General features: G+C 47.0%; 1 protein-coding gene across 1 annotated transcript in view; it reads right to left on the bottom strand.

Annotated features, from left to right (window-relative positions):
• The window catches only part of LOC144180236 (ATP-binding cassette subfamily G member 4-like), an 81,079-nt gene extending 66,904 nt beyond the window's left edge, over nucleotides 1-14,175 (bottom strand). The window contains exons 1-3 of the mRNA XM_077708614.1: nucleotides 14,157-14,175; nucleotides 2,733-2,783; nucleotides 1,195-1,371 (exon numbers count right to left, since the gene is read on the bottom strand). Of these exons, the coding sequence (XP_077564740.1) occupies nucleotides 1,195-1,371; nucleotides 2,733-2,783; nucleotides 14,157-14,175 (247 nt within the window). The remainder of the gene's footprint in view (nucleotides 1-1,194; nucleotides 1,372-2,732; nucleotides 2,784-14,156) is intronic.
• Between the last annotated feature and the right edge of the window lie 641 nt (nucleotides 14,176-14,816).

Below are 14,816 nucleotides of genomic sequence, written 5' to 3'. Positions count from 1 at the left end.
TTAGCGGTCATCAATGACTGCTTTTTCTTGCCATCATCATTCCTCTTGAACAAAATCTGGAATTAGGCGTTTGATTAATTGATTGATTGATTGATTGATTGATTGATTGATTGATTGATTGATTGATTGATTGATTGATTGATTGATTGATTGATTGATTGATTGATTGATTGATTGATTGATTGATTGATTGATTGAAGTCAGACGTTCTTGAATGTAAACCAGCGGACCCAATGGAGTTGGGCGGCCAGAGCCAATAAACTGCCGTTATCTAACTTTAGAATGATAGAGAGCGCGTACAGAATAATGACGCCAAAACGATTACGAGTCGGCGGTGGCATTGCTTGCAGTGGCGCTGTGTTCGCATCGCTGCAGAGCTAGTTATGGAGTCGTCAAGTCGGAACGTTGGCGCCTCCCTCCCTCTAGGTCCGGCGCGCACTTCGCACAACGCCTCGACTAGTCCTCTTCCGTTCGTACGCGTTCTTAAATACAGTGGGCAACGAGTGCAGGGCCCAGTTGGCGGCACAAGCGAATGTAATAGGAGTAGAGGTGACGAAATGCCGGTACTGCTGGAATAGGAAATAGGAAAAGAGTGATGGGCTGCCGGTGAGAGCAAAGCGTAAGCCGTGATGTAGTTAGAATGGAGAATGCTGTTAGCAGTTTCACTGCACTCATTGATTGATTATGGAGTTTAACGCACCAAAACTACACAGGTTATGAGGCGCGCCGTAGTGGTGGGCTCCGGATTAATTTTGACTCCTCGGGACCTTTAACTTGTACCAGATTCTCAAACACACGGGCGTTTTTGCTTTTCGTCTACATCAGAAAAGCGGCAACCGCGGCTGGTAATCAACCCCGCGTCCTTTGGCTCAGCAGCACAACGCCTCAGCCATGCCATGGCTTGACGAGGGGTCGGCTAGAACCACCGTGTTTCGGACTTCTAGAGCCAAAGCAAGGCGTGCGCATCTGGCTGATTGTCAATTTCGCGAAACAAAGGGATGAGACAGTATCAACCACTGAATCTTCCAATAATCTGTTCGTGTTGTCGCCATACGTTCGTTTCGTGACCAGACATGACATATGAGCTTGTCTAGTTGGAGTTCTTTTCAATCTATGTTTGTTCGCGCTTGAAGGAATTGGCTACGTGAGGTTCCTCGACGTTCTGTTAGGCCGTAGCGTGCGGTCTCTTCGTACCCTTGACAATGGGCACGGTGCAGGAGACGTTGTTCCACCGTATGGACATACGGAGCTCCTCCGGAAGCCCCTTCCCTGCCGCCACCGTCTTGGTGGCCGGCTGCCCCGGCGCCAAGGGGTACTGAATCTTGCGCAGGAGCTCGGAGTCCGAGAACGTGGTGGCCGTGCCCTTGTCTGCTGCACATATTGGAAACGGTGCTGTTACGTGTTCGCCAGCCTTTGGGTCCTACATTTGTGCAACACCTATAACAGAATGACGACACGCGAAAATCTGCGCATTTAAGAACGGGGGCGCCGTTTCTTTAGCAGGAAAGCCACGAAAAAAAGAGAAAACGGTGAACGCGAAAAAAGAGCAGTACCTTTAAAACTAACAGGACCAGCTACGAGGCAATAACTGGGGGTTCAAACCGCTCTTCCGTTTCAGTACAAAAATTCAATGAATCTCCAAATTGGTGGTCTATCGGTTTAACCCGATATAGGCACTTGTACCTCAGTGGTTATTTAGGGATCTAATGAAACTCTGAGGATACGTCAGCACCTATTATGAACGCAAAAGCATGAATCTGCAGTGAAACCCCGGAAACGCCTTGCATCCTCCTCGCGTTGTCCAATGAATGGTCTGCTAATACGATCACCTGAGGAGCTTTCCTTCGCGGTGCGCCGGGACGCTTTCGAGTGGTTTCGATCTGTCTCATACGCGCTTCGTCACGGCCCGTTCCATCCGCCGTGTAATGGCAGCAATAGACTCTAAAGACGCGATAGCGACGTTTCACACCATTACAGTTCATATATGCCGCATGAGTTCTACATTAACAAATTCAGCGTCAGTCGTGAGTACGCAAGGTAAGGAGCGCTATCGCACTTTTTCTTCTACGCTGTCAACGTCTGGAGATAATTGGTCACAGTTAGTACCACAGCTGGTAGAACAGTTGGGCTGCTATTGTGCAGACTCCGGTATAAATCCCGTCGGATCACATGTTTTTATTTAATTACTCTTACAGCGGCGGCCATTTTCCTGACCGGGCCAATATGACAACGAGGGCACTTTTTCGCAGGATGGGACACTTAAAGGGACTTTCCGATAAACGCTTTCACTGGTTCCTTCGCGTCTGGACGCTGTGTGAAAGCTATAGTTATAACCAGCATGGAGCGGCACTGGGTGATTTACTCCCCGCAAGCAGATCTGCCTTCCGTTTCTGTCTTGCTTTTGTGGCTTTGGTTTTTTCTTCAAAGTGGCTATCCAATGAGTTTATGGCTGCAAGCCGGCCAGTAGCCGCTACACTACTTTAATGACGTAATTAAAGTGCTAGAAGAACGCGAAGACCAAAAAAAAGAGAAAATTTTCTTTAGCAAGTTTCTACGTAATCTGATGGGCATAGGGTCGTAATTTTTGGCTAAGGCACTTTGTGACTTACTAATCTAAATACTGGATGGGTTTGTCGACTACGTTCTGAAAGCATACAGGATTTAGAAAAAAAGTTTTAAAGAGAGTGTTGCAGAGTCCCTTTGGCTTCCGTCTTACAACGTTGAAAAGATACCTTGGTTACTGCTGGATGCTGGCGTCTGGCTGTGAGATGGGCGGGCTTTATCTGCAACAGACAAAGACCGAAAGTATGCCAAGAGCTTTAATTAAAATGTTGGTGTCGTTGAAAACATCATGCTAAAACAAGTTCAACCATTTTTTTTCTTTATCGAAGGAAAACGAGAGGGCAACGTAAGCGTTTGTGTTGAGGCGGGAGAGTTGGACTAGTGGTTACGTGATTGTAAAGACCTCATACTAGCACTATAAGACAGGACAAAACGGAGGCATGTATAGGAGCGCTGGCGTCCATTCTGCCCAGTGGCGTATCCAAGTGGGGGGGGGAGGAAGGGCGGTTTGGCGATCGCACCCCCCCTCCCTCAAAGCCACTACCCCACCCGCCCACCCACTTTCTTTTTACATCCCTCGACGCTGATGATTCGGCACGTGTAATTTTTTATACCCCGGCGGAGACCATCACTGTCCGCGGCGAGCAAAGCACCTCTCCACTTTTTTTAGGCGTGCTATTGGCTAACGCTACCTCCGCCTTGCTGGGAGCGTGCTCATCGCTTTTTCTCCACAGCCATATTTCCCCTTCAAAAAGTATCAGAGCGGCAGTGAGGGGGCAGCCTTTTTTAAACTCGCCTCATGGTTGGCTGAAATATGTTGATGAAAATAACCACTTGGTGTGCAACTGAGAAAAAATTATGGCGTCTTGGTCGGTTGCACCCTCCTCCTGTCCCTCTCCCTTCAGCATTGTGGAACGGCCCCCACCCCCACCCCAAAGTAGGCATCTGGATCCGCCCCTGACTCTTTAATGTTTACTCCTGTCTTCAGCCATGTCGCGGTCGCTATTAATGCGTCTTTTGTGTGTAGGCCGATTAGGAGAAAATTTTAGCTAGCGTAAAATGAACAGTTATTGTTTACTACCGTACCATGTAGTGAGGTATTGCGTGTTACTAAAACATTCCATAATACACGACCTATTTGTTAGAAATTTGCAACCAATTTTTTTTTTTTCGTGTTCGAAGTATAAAGGACTTTTACACTGATTTCCCTCCTTGATAACAGGCAGTTTTCTTTTTAACACAATGCGATTTTTTTTTGTCACCAGCTCTGCACTTCGATGCTAGCAGGGTCCGGAAAGGCAGAGTGAAGCCGTCCGCGTTCCACATTCCTCTGCCGGCTGGTTTCACTCTGTCGTCGTATCGTTGGTTCGCGGCTGCTGACGTCGGAAGGTCACGGCGGGTCATTGGCTGGGGAAACGGGGCTGGGGATGTCATGTCCATGGCTCACTGAGGCTGGGGCGGGCCGATGGGATCCAAGAGGCTTGTAGCAGTCGCTTCGGGAGACGAGACCGGGTGAGGCCGAGGCCGCGATGGGGTCGAGACCCAGCAGCTCCACCAAAATGTTACGTGGCGGCAGAAGGAATGAGGCGAACCATGGAGGATGACAACGCGATCTATTTACAGTACGAGATGACCTATTTACATTATTTACAAGGCAGCTGTTGCAGAGCGTTCGCTCAGGCTGCGCGCACCACATACAGCTCTTCTTCGCCGTTCTTCATCGGGCCCACAGCGGCGCATACCCTACTGCGTCCTTCTTCGTCTCCTCGTGACAATATAAACATAGGGTAGAGAAGGAGTGCACCTCCACTAAATTAAGTCATTGCACTTCTTTGCATACGTGCTGTTTAACATTTCATGTTTTCCCCCAAAATGTATATGAAATCTCTATTGCATGGGCCAGCTTTTCAGCTAGATGGTGAACGACCAACATGGTCAATATTTTTTAAGTGCGCAAACACTTTGGCGGCGGCTACTGTGGTTTAATGGTGGCGATGGCGGCGGCGTTGTAAGCGACCCAGGGAAGACAAAAAGAAAGGGCGGAGGAAAGCGGGACGAAGTTGTTAGGGGGAGGGTGACGTGCGCTGTTATGGCGTCATCTGTCTCCCTCCTTCCCCCTCCCACTTTCGACAGCCGCTGATCCTCCGCGCGTGGCTCATCTGAACCACGTCACATTTGCGCAGGAGGTTCAAATACTATTTACAACAGCATGGTGTCGCGGACATAACAGCGAGATAGCGCGCGCCGTTGTGTGTTCGTGATCACGCGATCACTTCGTGAGACCAAGCAGCTATGCGCCGTGCGAGAAGACTGCAGTTCGCGCTGCGCACAAATTTTTCACTAGGGAGTGTAGTATTCGTCAGTGCTTTTTCATTGCAAAAAAAGAAGAAAATGGCTCCAATCCACGCTGTGAAGATGGTTGGAAAGCAAGACTTTAAACGACACCCACAACAATTGCCCATGCGAGGTCACTTCAATTCTCACACGTGGCTCTACAAAGAGCGAAACAAGAGATTCTGCCAGCCGTTACCTGGAATTCGCGGAGGCGCCATCCCGAACGCAGCAGCGTCGGCCACGACCGGGCTAGAGCGGCTGACGACGCCGCCGTTGTAGCCCGGCCGTGCGTAGCAGAAAACGGAGAGGAGCGTCTTTCGAAGGATGAGACCGCGGAACCTAGCCATCATGATGGGCTAGCTTGGGGCTAGCGCGACACAAGCATATATATACAATTAAACAATTCGGCATGTCAGCTTAGTGATTCTCATTTATACCGATTTTAACTAGTTACTTTATTAAATTTGAGAATTGCGAGAAACCTGAGGGAACTTTTATAATCGCTATTGATCAGATCCAGTTGCTCCTTTCGCATTTTGTAATACTTGAACACAACCATTGGTATTCACCAAGTTAGAAAACGGAGTCCCATTGGTGGCAAGCAGTGCGCAAAAGGTAGCGTTTCTCTAGCGTCCAGATGTCTCCACGTGGTCTCTACATTTTGTTTAATTCCAGCCCTGCAAACCAATCCTTAACGTATCTTTGCCGTACGACCACTTCATTCCGTCGGGTCTGGGATACCCAGGAGATGCTGTCAAACAAGTTAATCAAGCTGCGGGAATGAAGGGCGCAATGGACGCGAAGCACGCCATAACAGGCCCAAAACAACCGTCGCTAAAGCAGACGACGAAGCCATCTCTCTGACGCGCCCGCCGGTGCGAGCAGGCAGCTGCGCGCGGGGAACGCTGGGTAATAGCGCCCTATCGCCGCGCCATCTACACTGGTCTCCGGGAGGGGAAACCACCCTCCCGCTCCCCATCCGCGTTCGGGGTTTCTTGTCCCGCACGCCACGAAAGAATCGTTGGTTGGTAAGGTAGAAAGCTTTGCTTTTAGAACGCTTTAGGTTCACTTCTGCTTCGTCTTCCTTCTTTAACGACCCACCACTGCTCCATAGCGCAATTTTTTTCTCGCACTTGCTCACCTTTTTCCCCGTTCTGCCTACTTCTAAACACATCAATGCCGTCGCACAGCTGTTATAACGGGTGTTCAAAATTAAGCTTTATGGTTTTCTTAAAATTAGGCCATTGGAGGCGCACGAAGACCACCAGTGCAAATAAGTTATCTGGCCAGGGGGAGACAAAGTGGAATGATAGTTATTGCTCTCCCACGTCCAACTAACAAACTGAAAAATTAACTTTTTGTTTACTGCAGAAGTTACAGGCAGTCGTGTTTCTACACTATCAGTTGGAAGAATTCTAGTGTGTCTGTGCTTCGAGGTATCCGACTCCAAATTTTGATTGTCGTTTGTATGATTACGGATGCACGAAAGGTAGGATCGGCGCAAAGTGCCCCCGGGATGTGACCATAAAGTTGAGTTTTGAACACCCGGTGTACTAGTCGCAGTCCTCGCCAGCCCAAAGCTGCTATACTAAAGTGGGACTGCGAATAACTTCAGTAGTTCTCTTAGATGCCAGCAGTATTACTGCGCTTCTGACAAACATATGCGCCCTGGCTGGGTGCTGATGTTTTTGTGGAATATAAGTTGTTCATACTCCGGAGAAGTGCTAACTTGCCTGGTTGAATTGTCGACGCAGTAAGTATTCGGGTGCATAACTTGAACACTTTTGATACCTTAGTGTACTGCTACTACCGTAAGACAAAGTACCCAGTATACTGAACAATAGAGGAAAAGACTCCTAGTTTGGCTAAGAAATAAATTAAACAGAGGCGTGTCCATGGAGGCTGATCATGAGTGCGGCATTAAGAGGGCCTTCGAGAAGACATGAGGTTGATTGTCAGAACACGCGATGTTTTGCCCATTGTGTTTGCTTCTATGACAATTCAATAAGAGTGTGCACTTCTTATGGCTCCTTAAAGGAGCCGTGAAGAGAAAACAAAAGTTTGTTTTATTCGAAAGATTAAGTGTTTCATAGTACGCCAAGCGCTTTCCCGGAAGCAAATGATGCTCTATTCACTGAGAAATAAGGCAATTTAAGCCAAAATTTTAAATCTCCCGCTAAAATTGCAAATTTCGTCACGTGAACAATGGCGTCATACGAGCCGGTCCATGAAACAGATACTTAGTATGTCGACTCCATACAGCACCCACACGCGGGAGTCGACCGAGACGGCGGCCATTTTACAGCACTAGTCATGGAATCGCCTGATCCGGAGAACAAAACTCTCGCCGAGGAGCTCGGGCTTGCATTTAACAACCTCACACCACTTGATCGCTCAATGCTTCTAAGTGCACGAGCGGCAAGAGTTGTGGGATACGCGGTGGACGGGAAAGCGACCATTCCGCGATAGCCACAACAGACGAACGCCCAGCCGTCGGCACCGCTGCCTCGTCAGCCCCGTCGCGACGGACGAATACAGACTGGTACGTATGTGCCGTATTTTCAATTTCAGTAGCAGTATCGCTTATGCCAGTTGGCCGGTGTCGTGTATGGAAAGCCGTTCGCTCGAGCTCTCTGCTCCGACCGGAAAGATTCGAGCGTGAATGCGCAGTGTGTACGGGAATTTTTTTCCCCAAGGTCAGAGCGCTATGACGGCGAATTGACGAAGTCGGCGACGAGCGCCAGCGTGTCCGGGTCCCTGCCGTAATCACTTCCTCGGAAATGAAGCGAGCACACTCGTACTTCCTTGAGCTCTCTTTCTCCTCCGTTTGTAAAGTTCACAAAACGTAGCCACTTGCTTCGCCGAGGTTCGTCGTTGGGCAGCACATGAAAGGAGATCTCCTCACCGGCGGGGATGTCGCACTCCCTCGACGATTTGCCCGTACTAAATGGGCATTTCAAAACGCAGCAACGAAATTTCATTGTAAAGTACTCGAACAAACTGAAGTTTTCAGTGGTTGTAAACTGTAAACGAGCTCGTAACGACAGCAGCAAGCCAACACGACCTCCATACCGAAACCTGTGCGACGAGTGGCACTATCTCGTTGCTGCTCTGTGTTCCTTACTCCCCTTGTTTCTATTTTTACCTTTGCTGGTTGGCGATATGACGGCCAACCTCCTGTGAAGGGATTACGATACCAAGCAAGGTCGCGGCTGTGTGTGCTGGGACGGTTTGTTGGCCCCGAACAGCCTTGAACCCGAAAATTCGTCTGCGCGACGGTGGCGACGGCGAGATGTCGAGTTCGGCTGGCGGTAGTTTCGTACGCATTGGCATACACGCTTGCGTGTTCGTTCGGAACTTCAACCGTTTACTCCACCGTTATTTGTCATAAAAAGAATGTGCAGTATGTTTCACGGGCATTTAGCTCGCTATGCAAACTGTAAGCCCTGCCTAACATGCGTTTGCTTTTGCCGGCCTCCGCCAATCGCAGAGCATTCTCGAGTGACATCACAGGTTCTGTTGCGGAAAATGAGCGGGTGGGTCGCATGGTCATTTCCTTTTTTCCTAATTATGTAGCTTATTTGAGCGAAGTTTGCGTTTTAAGTGGTGTCGTTATGGTTCTAACGAGGCAATCTTTCGAATGAACCAAACTTGTGTTTTCTCTTCATGGCTCCTTTAAAATTAAGCTTGCCAATGTCCGCAGCTTTACAGCCAAAACTGGATTTTACGAAACCGAACGAACAAATTGGGATTCCCCCGCCAGTTCCTGTACGACTCAATGCTTTTATGAACTCGAGATAAGATAACGAACTAGATTCAGTGGAATTCCCGATTTAACGAAGTATTTCGAGAAACAAACATTTAAAACCGGACCTGCAGTTTCGAATGTTTCGGCAGAACGCCACGAAGATCTAAGCTTCCACGACCCCCTCAACCCCGACACAGATGCCGACCGCACGGAAGTTTTGAAACATGAAAGAATTGTACAACTAGTTTCCGGTGCACAGTAGGTGTCAGAGAGATGGTGACGACACAGAATTAAACTGCTGAACTTCCTGTGCTCGCTGTAGGCAAGTGATGGGCGCTATTGACTTGCTCAGGTGCTTTGCTCGGACTAACGAAGGAACCCAGGACGCTTTAAACGAGCTTGCGTGCTGCGAAAAGTCTGTCTGCCCATTCTAACAAAGCGCACGTAGGCGAAAATCACAGGATTTTTGTCAGGAAATTAATTAGTTTCCCTCAGCACCCCTATCGTTTTCTTGTTATTATTTTCAACACGGACCCCTGAAGTTCCCATTGCTGAATTATCGGCAGGCGAGCACCGCGGCCGCTGCAATTCCGATGTCATGGTAGCTTCTTGGATGTGGTTCTCGTTAGTCATCGAATTTATGGAATCAACTTCTTGTGAAATGACAGTCCAGATTTTGCGAAGTTATCGATTTAACGAAACAATTCGTGGTTGCCGGTGGCTTCGTTAGATCTGATTTGCGATTCTACTGCTTTTATAATAAGTTCCGCAGCAAGGAAAAAATCGTATTTGCTGAATCTTGAGCATGATTTTTTTTTCTTTTTTGGTTACCGGTGTCCCTGCGTTTTAAGCAGTCCACTTTTTCTGGCTGAATGTAAAGCAAAATTTTGCAATAATAATGGTTACTACGGATAGTCATTGAACGGGCTAATGATAACTGCGACGTAATGAAAAATGACCAGGCAAGTAACAACTCGCTACATTGTCATATTTATGAATACAAGTGAAAAACCCTTGAGAAAGCTGAGATTCGCCGGATTTTTTCTCGGCGTATAATCAATCAATCCAAATTCAAGAGTTAGGAAGTGTTACCTTCAAAGACAAATTATCCTTCTTTACAGGTTCATTACAAAATAAAAGGATTGTTGAAGCTTTCTAACGCGATAGGTTTACAAAATAACAGGATCGAAGCTTTCTAACGCGATAGGGTTACTAGGCCGATTGAGCAACGTTGGCCATCCAATAGGTGTCCGCAGCTGCCAACGGTCATCCCCATGATCATCGGGCATGCTTATCATGAGTCCTCGGAAAAGAAGTCATCACAGACAACAGGAAGCGACGTTAGCGGCAGCAATAAGCGAGCGCCCATGTGCAGCTGGGATCGCGCGCAGCGATAGCTGGAGAGCCGAAAGGAGGAGCGGTACGAACGCCGTGCGCTCGCTCCCATGAGTAGTTTTCGCTTGCCGGGATGCATAAAACTATTGCTGCTACCCTGGCTCTCTCATCTGACCTTCGGTGCTATGTAAACATACATGGGAAATGCAGCAGCTGCTTTCCGAAACGCTCCCTCTCCTCCTTTCTTCTCTGGCACATCTTTTTTCATGGTGAAGTCGTTTTTGGTCGTGTTTTGATCAGTGAAGAGACCACAAGAAAATAGTTTTAGGGGCGAAGCTCCTAAAGCCATCGGTCTGTCCATCCCTTGTGTCTCGTGGTACGTGACCGCCGCATGCTTTCGGAGATGTCGCAAAGTGGGCCGCGTTGCACGCGCCAGAACCGGCTGCAACCGGCAGCGCAAACTCGGCACCGGGAGCGCGAGCTTGTCTGTGTTCGCCAACGGAGGCGCGAGCGCACGTGCACTGCGAGGGGGAGATGACGCAAGAGATCACGCCACGAACGCAGGCAGTCGTTCTCGGAGATCGAACGAGACGCAAGGACCTTTGCTCGTTTCCTCTCGTCTTGTTCAGGCACAAGTTCGCCCTAAATAAAAGTTCTTTCTTTGCCGTTGTGTCCCATCCTACGTGACAAATTGTGGTGTGGGTGCGGGGTAGTCCTCGATGGCACGGGGTCTTTCACCACTGGTCTGCGCCTGGGAGCATTGACTCCGAAAATAAAAGTTGATTTGTACAATGTACGCACACAGTCTTACGTCTTTCTTAATGATGTAATGGGCGAACTTTCACGGGAGAGTTACGGTTACCGATGATCTCCCCCTCTCGAGCTTCGCCCCACTTATCATCATTCATTCCGTGGATATGGCGTGATTTTTTTTTATGACAGCTAAATGCGCTTTACAGATAAAATAACACCAAAAAACTGCCGAAGTGGCAAATTGCTAGTAACGGAAGGTGGACGTTCGGGTCGAAGCAATCAACGGGTACTTCCTGTAGCAAGAAGAAATTGGCAGTCTTGCATGGAAGTAAGTCGAAGCTGATACTCCATTTCGCGGAGATGATGTAAGTAGTGTCTCACACGTCATTTCGTTCAAAATGAAGGCAAATAACGCTTTCCCAAATTTTGTTGAAAAATATCATTCGACAGTTTGGCTGTCCCACCAACGCAATATCGCGCGAAATCAGGACAGCTCATCAGGCGTTCTCCTATTCCTTAAAGCGCGCAAGTGCTCTTTTGGGGTTTAGTAACTTTGGTAGTCTGGAGATTACGAACATAGGGCTCAGGACACGCCACAGATTTTTTGTGGTTGTGCTTCGGGTTAAAGTTAATTTATTGATTGATTAGTTGGCTGAATAATTGATTGATTGATTCATTCATTCATTCATTGATCAACGATCGATTGATTCATCAATTGATTGGCAGATCTAATTAGTTAATTGTGAATTACTATTTATGGTATTTATTAACTAAATTATTAATTGGTTCACTAATTATGACTAATCGATCAATTGATTGGTTTACCCATTCCTTGACTGATTGATTTATAGACTGATTTATAGAGTGATTGATTTAGTGATAGATCGATTAAGTGATCGATCGATTGAGTGATCAATCGATCGATTTATTTATTTATTTATTTATTTATTTATTTATTTATTTATTTATTTATTTATTTATTGATTGATTGATTGATTGATTGATTGATTGATTGATTGATTGATTGATTGATTGATTGATTGATTGATTGATTGATTGATTGATTGATTGATTGATTGATTGATTGATTGATTGATTGATTGATTGATGCATGTCTTAGAATGCACCAAGCGTTTAAAGAGCTGTGCAATACAGCTTTTCGGGTACGTGCTTTTTAGTGGCTATGCATGACTGATAGGCGAACAGCAATAACCGACAGATATGTGCGCGCGCACGGTCAGGTGTTTCACCTTGAGGCTTTACGGCGTAACCTGTACCGGTAGCTTGAAGTACAATGAGTACAATCAGTACTCTTTAGAAGTACGGGCTGAAGATGTTAGACCTCGAATCGTGAAGTTAGACCCAACAAACTAGCTTTCAGCTCAGCATTAAGGTAAGCTTCATCTGTAGCTTCATTAGGTGCAAAGCAACACCATATTCATTATACGTCAACCTCTCTGTGCCAGTTGACAACGCTCGGCGTCAGTGTGAAGCGAGGCCTTACGCCGGTTCTTCAAATGGCCGCATCGCCTCCTGTCTCGACTACGCATCAAGCTTTGCGCAATGGAATCGTAAAGTGGAAAACATGGAAGGCTTGACGAAGGAAGCATCCCTAAAAAGGGTTTCAAGCTCCGGCTTCACGAAACGGGCTTCCCGAAGAGAGGTAGGTTAATTCTGCTTTTGAACAGAATATAATGTATTCTACCCGCCTTCCCTCATTTCAAATTTCACATACCCCGAATACTTCGGCATTTTTTTCCTAACCATGAATTCGAAAAGGGGGCATTCAATGTTAGTTTTTCCACATCACACGCGGAACTATGGGCACAGACGACAACGGTTACTATTCCCATAAATCTTTCTTTTGTGTGGTCTATTTATTGTTATATTGAATATAAAAATAGCAATAGCAATAATAGTTACATTGAAGGGGTGTATTACATTGCCTAATAAGAGTTCGGCCAACCCAAACTGGGAAGTGGTGCCGCGCGAACTAAGGAATTCTGCATACTGAAGTTGCTAGTGTCTTCCTTACTGATGGTGGGAACTCTGAATAAATGAAAACTTGTTAAGAAGATAGAAAACATGTCGGAAGGAATTCGATACAGCGTAAGGTAACTCCAAGAGCCATAAAGCACCTCAATAATAAATGCAACAACTGTAACACCTACAAGCGCGTACTCAGTACCGAGTTTTTCAAAGGCAGCCGAAAACCATTACGGCTATATACTAACGAACACATCAGATATATATGCCTTTTTTTCTAATCACTATGTATCCTTGCACTCTATGTTAGTTCTTTGGCAAGAGAGTTCTGCGGTACGCCAAAACATTTAAGATTTGAATTCTTACGTTGATGATGGCCATTCTTTGATGTTGGGGATTCTTTACCTGAAAAATGAGGTTTTCATTAAACCAAGATTTCTGTTTTGGGCAAGATAGTTTATCTACGCACAGCTTCTTTACATCTCGGCGTACTTCATTGCTATTAGGATGAAGTGCAAACCACAAAAATCACAGTTCTAGACCACCACACATCTGTTCAGCTTCAATCTCAGAACAAGATTTTATCCCAGCCCGAAGGTTGGCTTACGTTCCCTCTTGATCTGAAGCAAAACTGCGCAAAGGCAGAAAAATAAATGATTGTACGTCACTGAGAGCTACCATGCAAGGCTGACGCGTCACATCGTACACTCTAGGAAGTCCTTGTAGGTCGTCTTTACCACAGCGCTCCAAAAATGGGCAAATTCGGTGAATGACGAAGCCCAACATATGATTTGACTATAAAAAGTACATGTGCGTAGGGACCCCACGCAAAGCGTGATTGGCGTTTTGCATTGCATTGCGCAATGTCCCTGCATAGATGCCTTGCCTTTTCTTCACCAAAATCGAATGCACGGCCACATAATTTGCCGAATTTCCAGGGAAGGCCACATACATTGGTCATTCTACCGTTGTGCTGAAGCCGCCCTACGTAGACTTAAAGCCCGTTCTACATGGTGCGAATTTCCCGGCGAATTCGCTGCTGCGGCCCCGCCGCGTAGCAGAAAGATGTATTTCCGTTGCTGCGGCAAATTGCGAAACTACAAGCGCCGTTAGCAGGGGAAGTTCGGCCGTTGGAAACGCTTTGCAATTTGCTCGAGCAACAAAAATATCTTTTTGTCACACGAGCGGCGCCGCGCAGCACTGAATTCGCTGGGAAATTCGCGCCGTGTAAAACGGGATTCAGGAATTAATGGCGCTAACAGGAAATCAAAGGGCGGCACCATAAACGCTGGCGACGAATCGCTAAGCCGCACTTCACAAACGGCAGCGCTTTGTCTCGCCGTCCGGCGCTTGCTACGACAAAAGGCGACGTTGTTTTCAGTGATGTTCATATTTTCCGGAGTTAAGAAGCCACGAAGGGCGATAGACTGAGGCCTACCTGTCTGGTTGGAAGTCATCTTGGTGCCTGGTCACTGGTCTTCGTGCCCGTTCGCCACGAGCGCCGCGCAATCTCTACTCCTTCTTCGCTTTCTTCTTCGCCCGTTTTGTTTCATTGCTGATTGCCCCCAAAGGTGTGCTCTGCTTGAAGACAACAGAAGAAAAATCAACATTATATGGTGATAATGAGGAATAAGTCTACCCGCTTACCTTACGTAGTAAGTTCGAATGTTTTCATACGTAGAATTTGCCCATATTTAGCAAAAACTTCGCACGGAGCCATTGTAATTGAATAACATTGAGCAAGTAAAATGATGAGCACCTGAATTTAAAACTATGAATTAAGGGTTTAACACGCCGAAAGCTATTCCTCGCCTGTGACGTATGCCGTAGTGCAGGGCTCTGGCCTAATTTCTACCATCTGGGAATATCTAACGTGCGCCGAAATTTTGACACACGGAGGTTTTCGCGTTTTGCCTTCATCTAAAAGCAGCCACCGCGTCCGGAAGCGAACCCGATACTTTATGCTCAGCATCACAGCGTCTTAGCCAGTGAGAAACCGCGGCGGATCATCTAAATATAAAGGGTACATATATTACTCACTAAAGCAGTATCACCAATTCGCCTATGAGTAAGGGGTCACACTATGATGCAGCTACAG

The sequence above is a fragment of the Haemaphysalis longicornis genome, unplaced genomic scaffold (genome assembly GCF_048455015.1).
Source record: "Haemaphysalis longicornis isolate Haplotype H1 unplaced genomic scaffold, Haemaphysalis longicornis Haplotype H1 scaffold_4, whole genome shotgun sequence".
NCBI classification, from domain to species: Eukaryota; Metazoa; Arthropoda; class Arachnida; order Ixodida; family Ixodidae; genus Haemaphysalis; species Haemaphysalis longicornis.
Note: the sequence above shows the minus strand (reverse complement) of the source record. Positions and strands in the feature narration are given on the sequence as shown.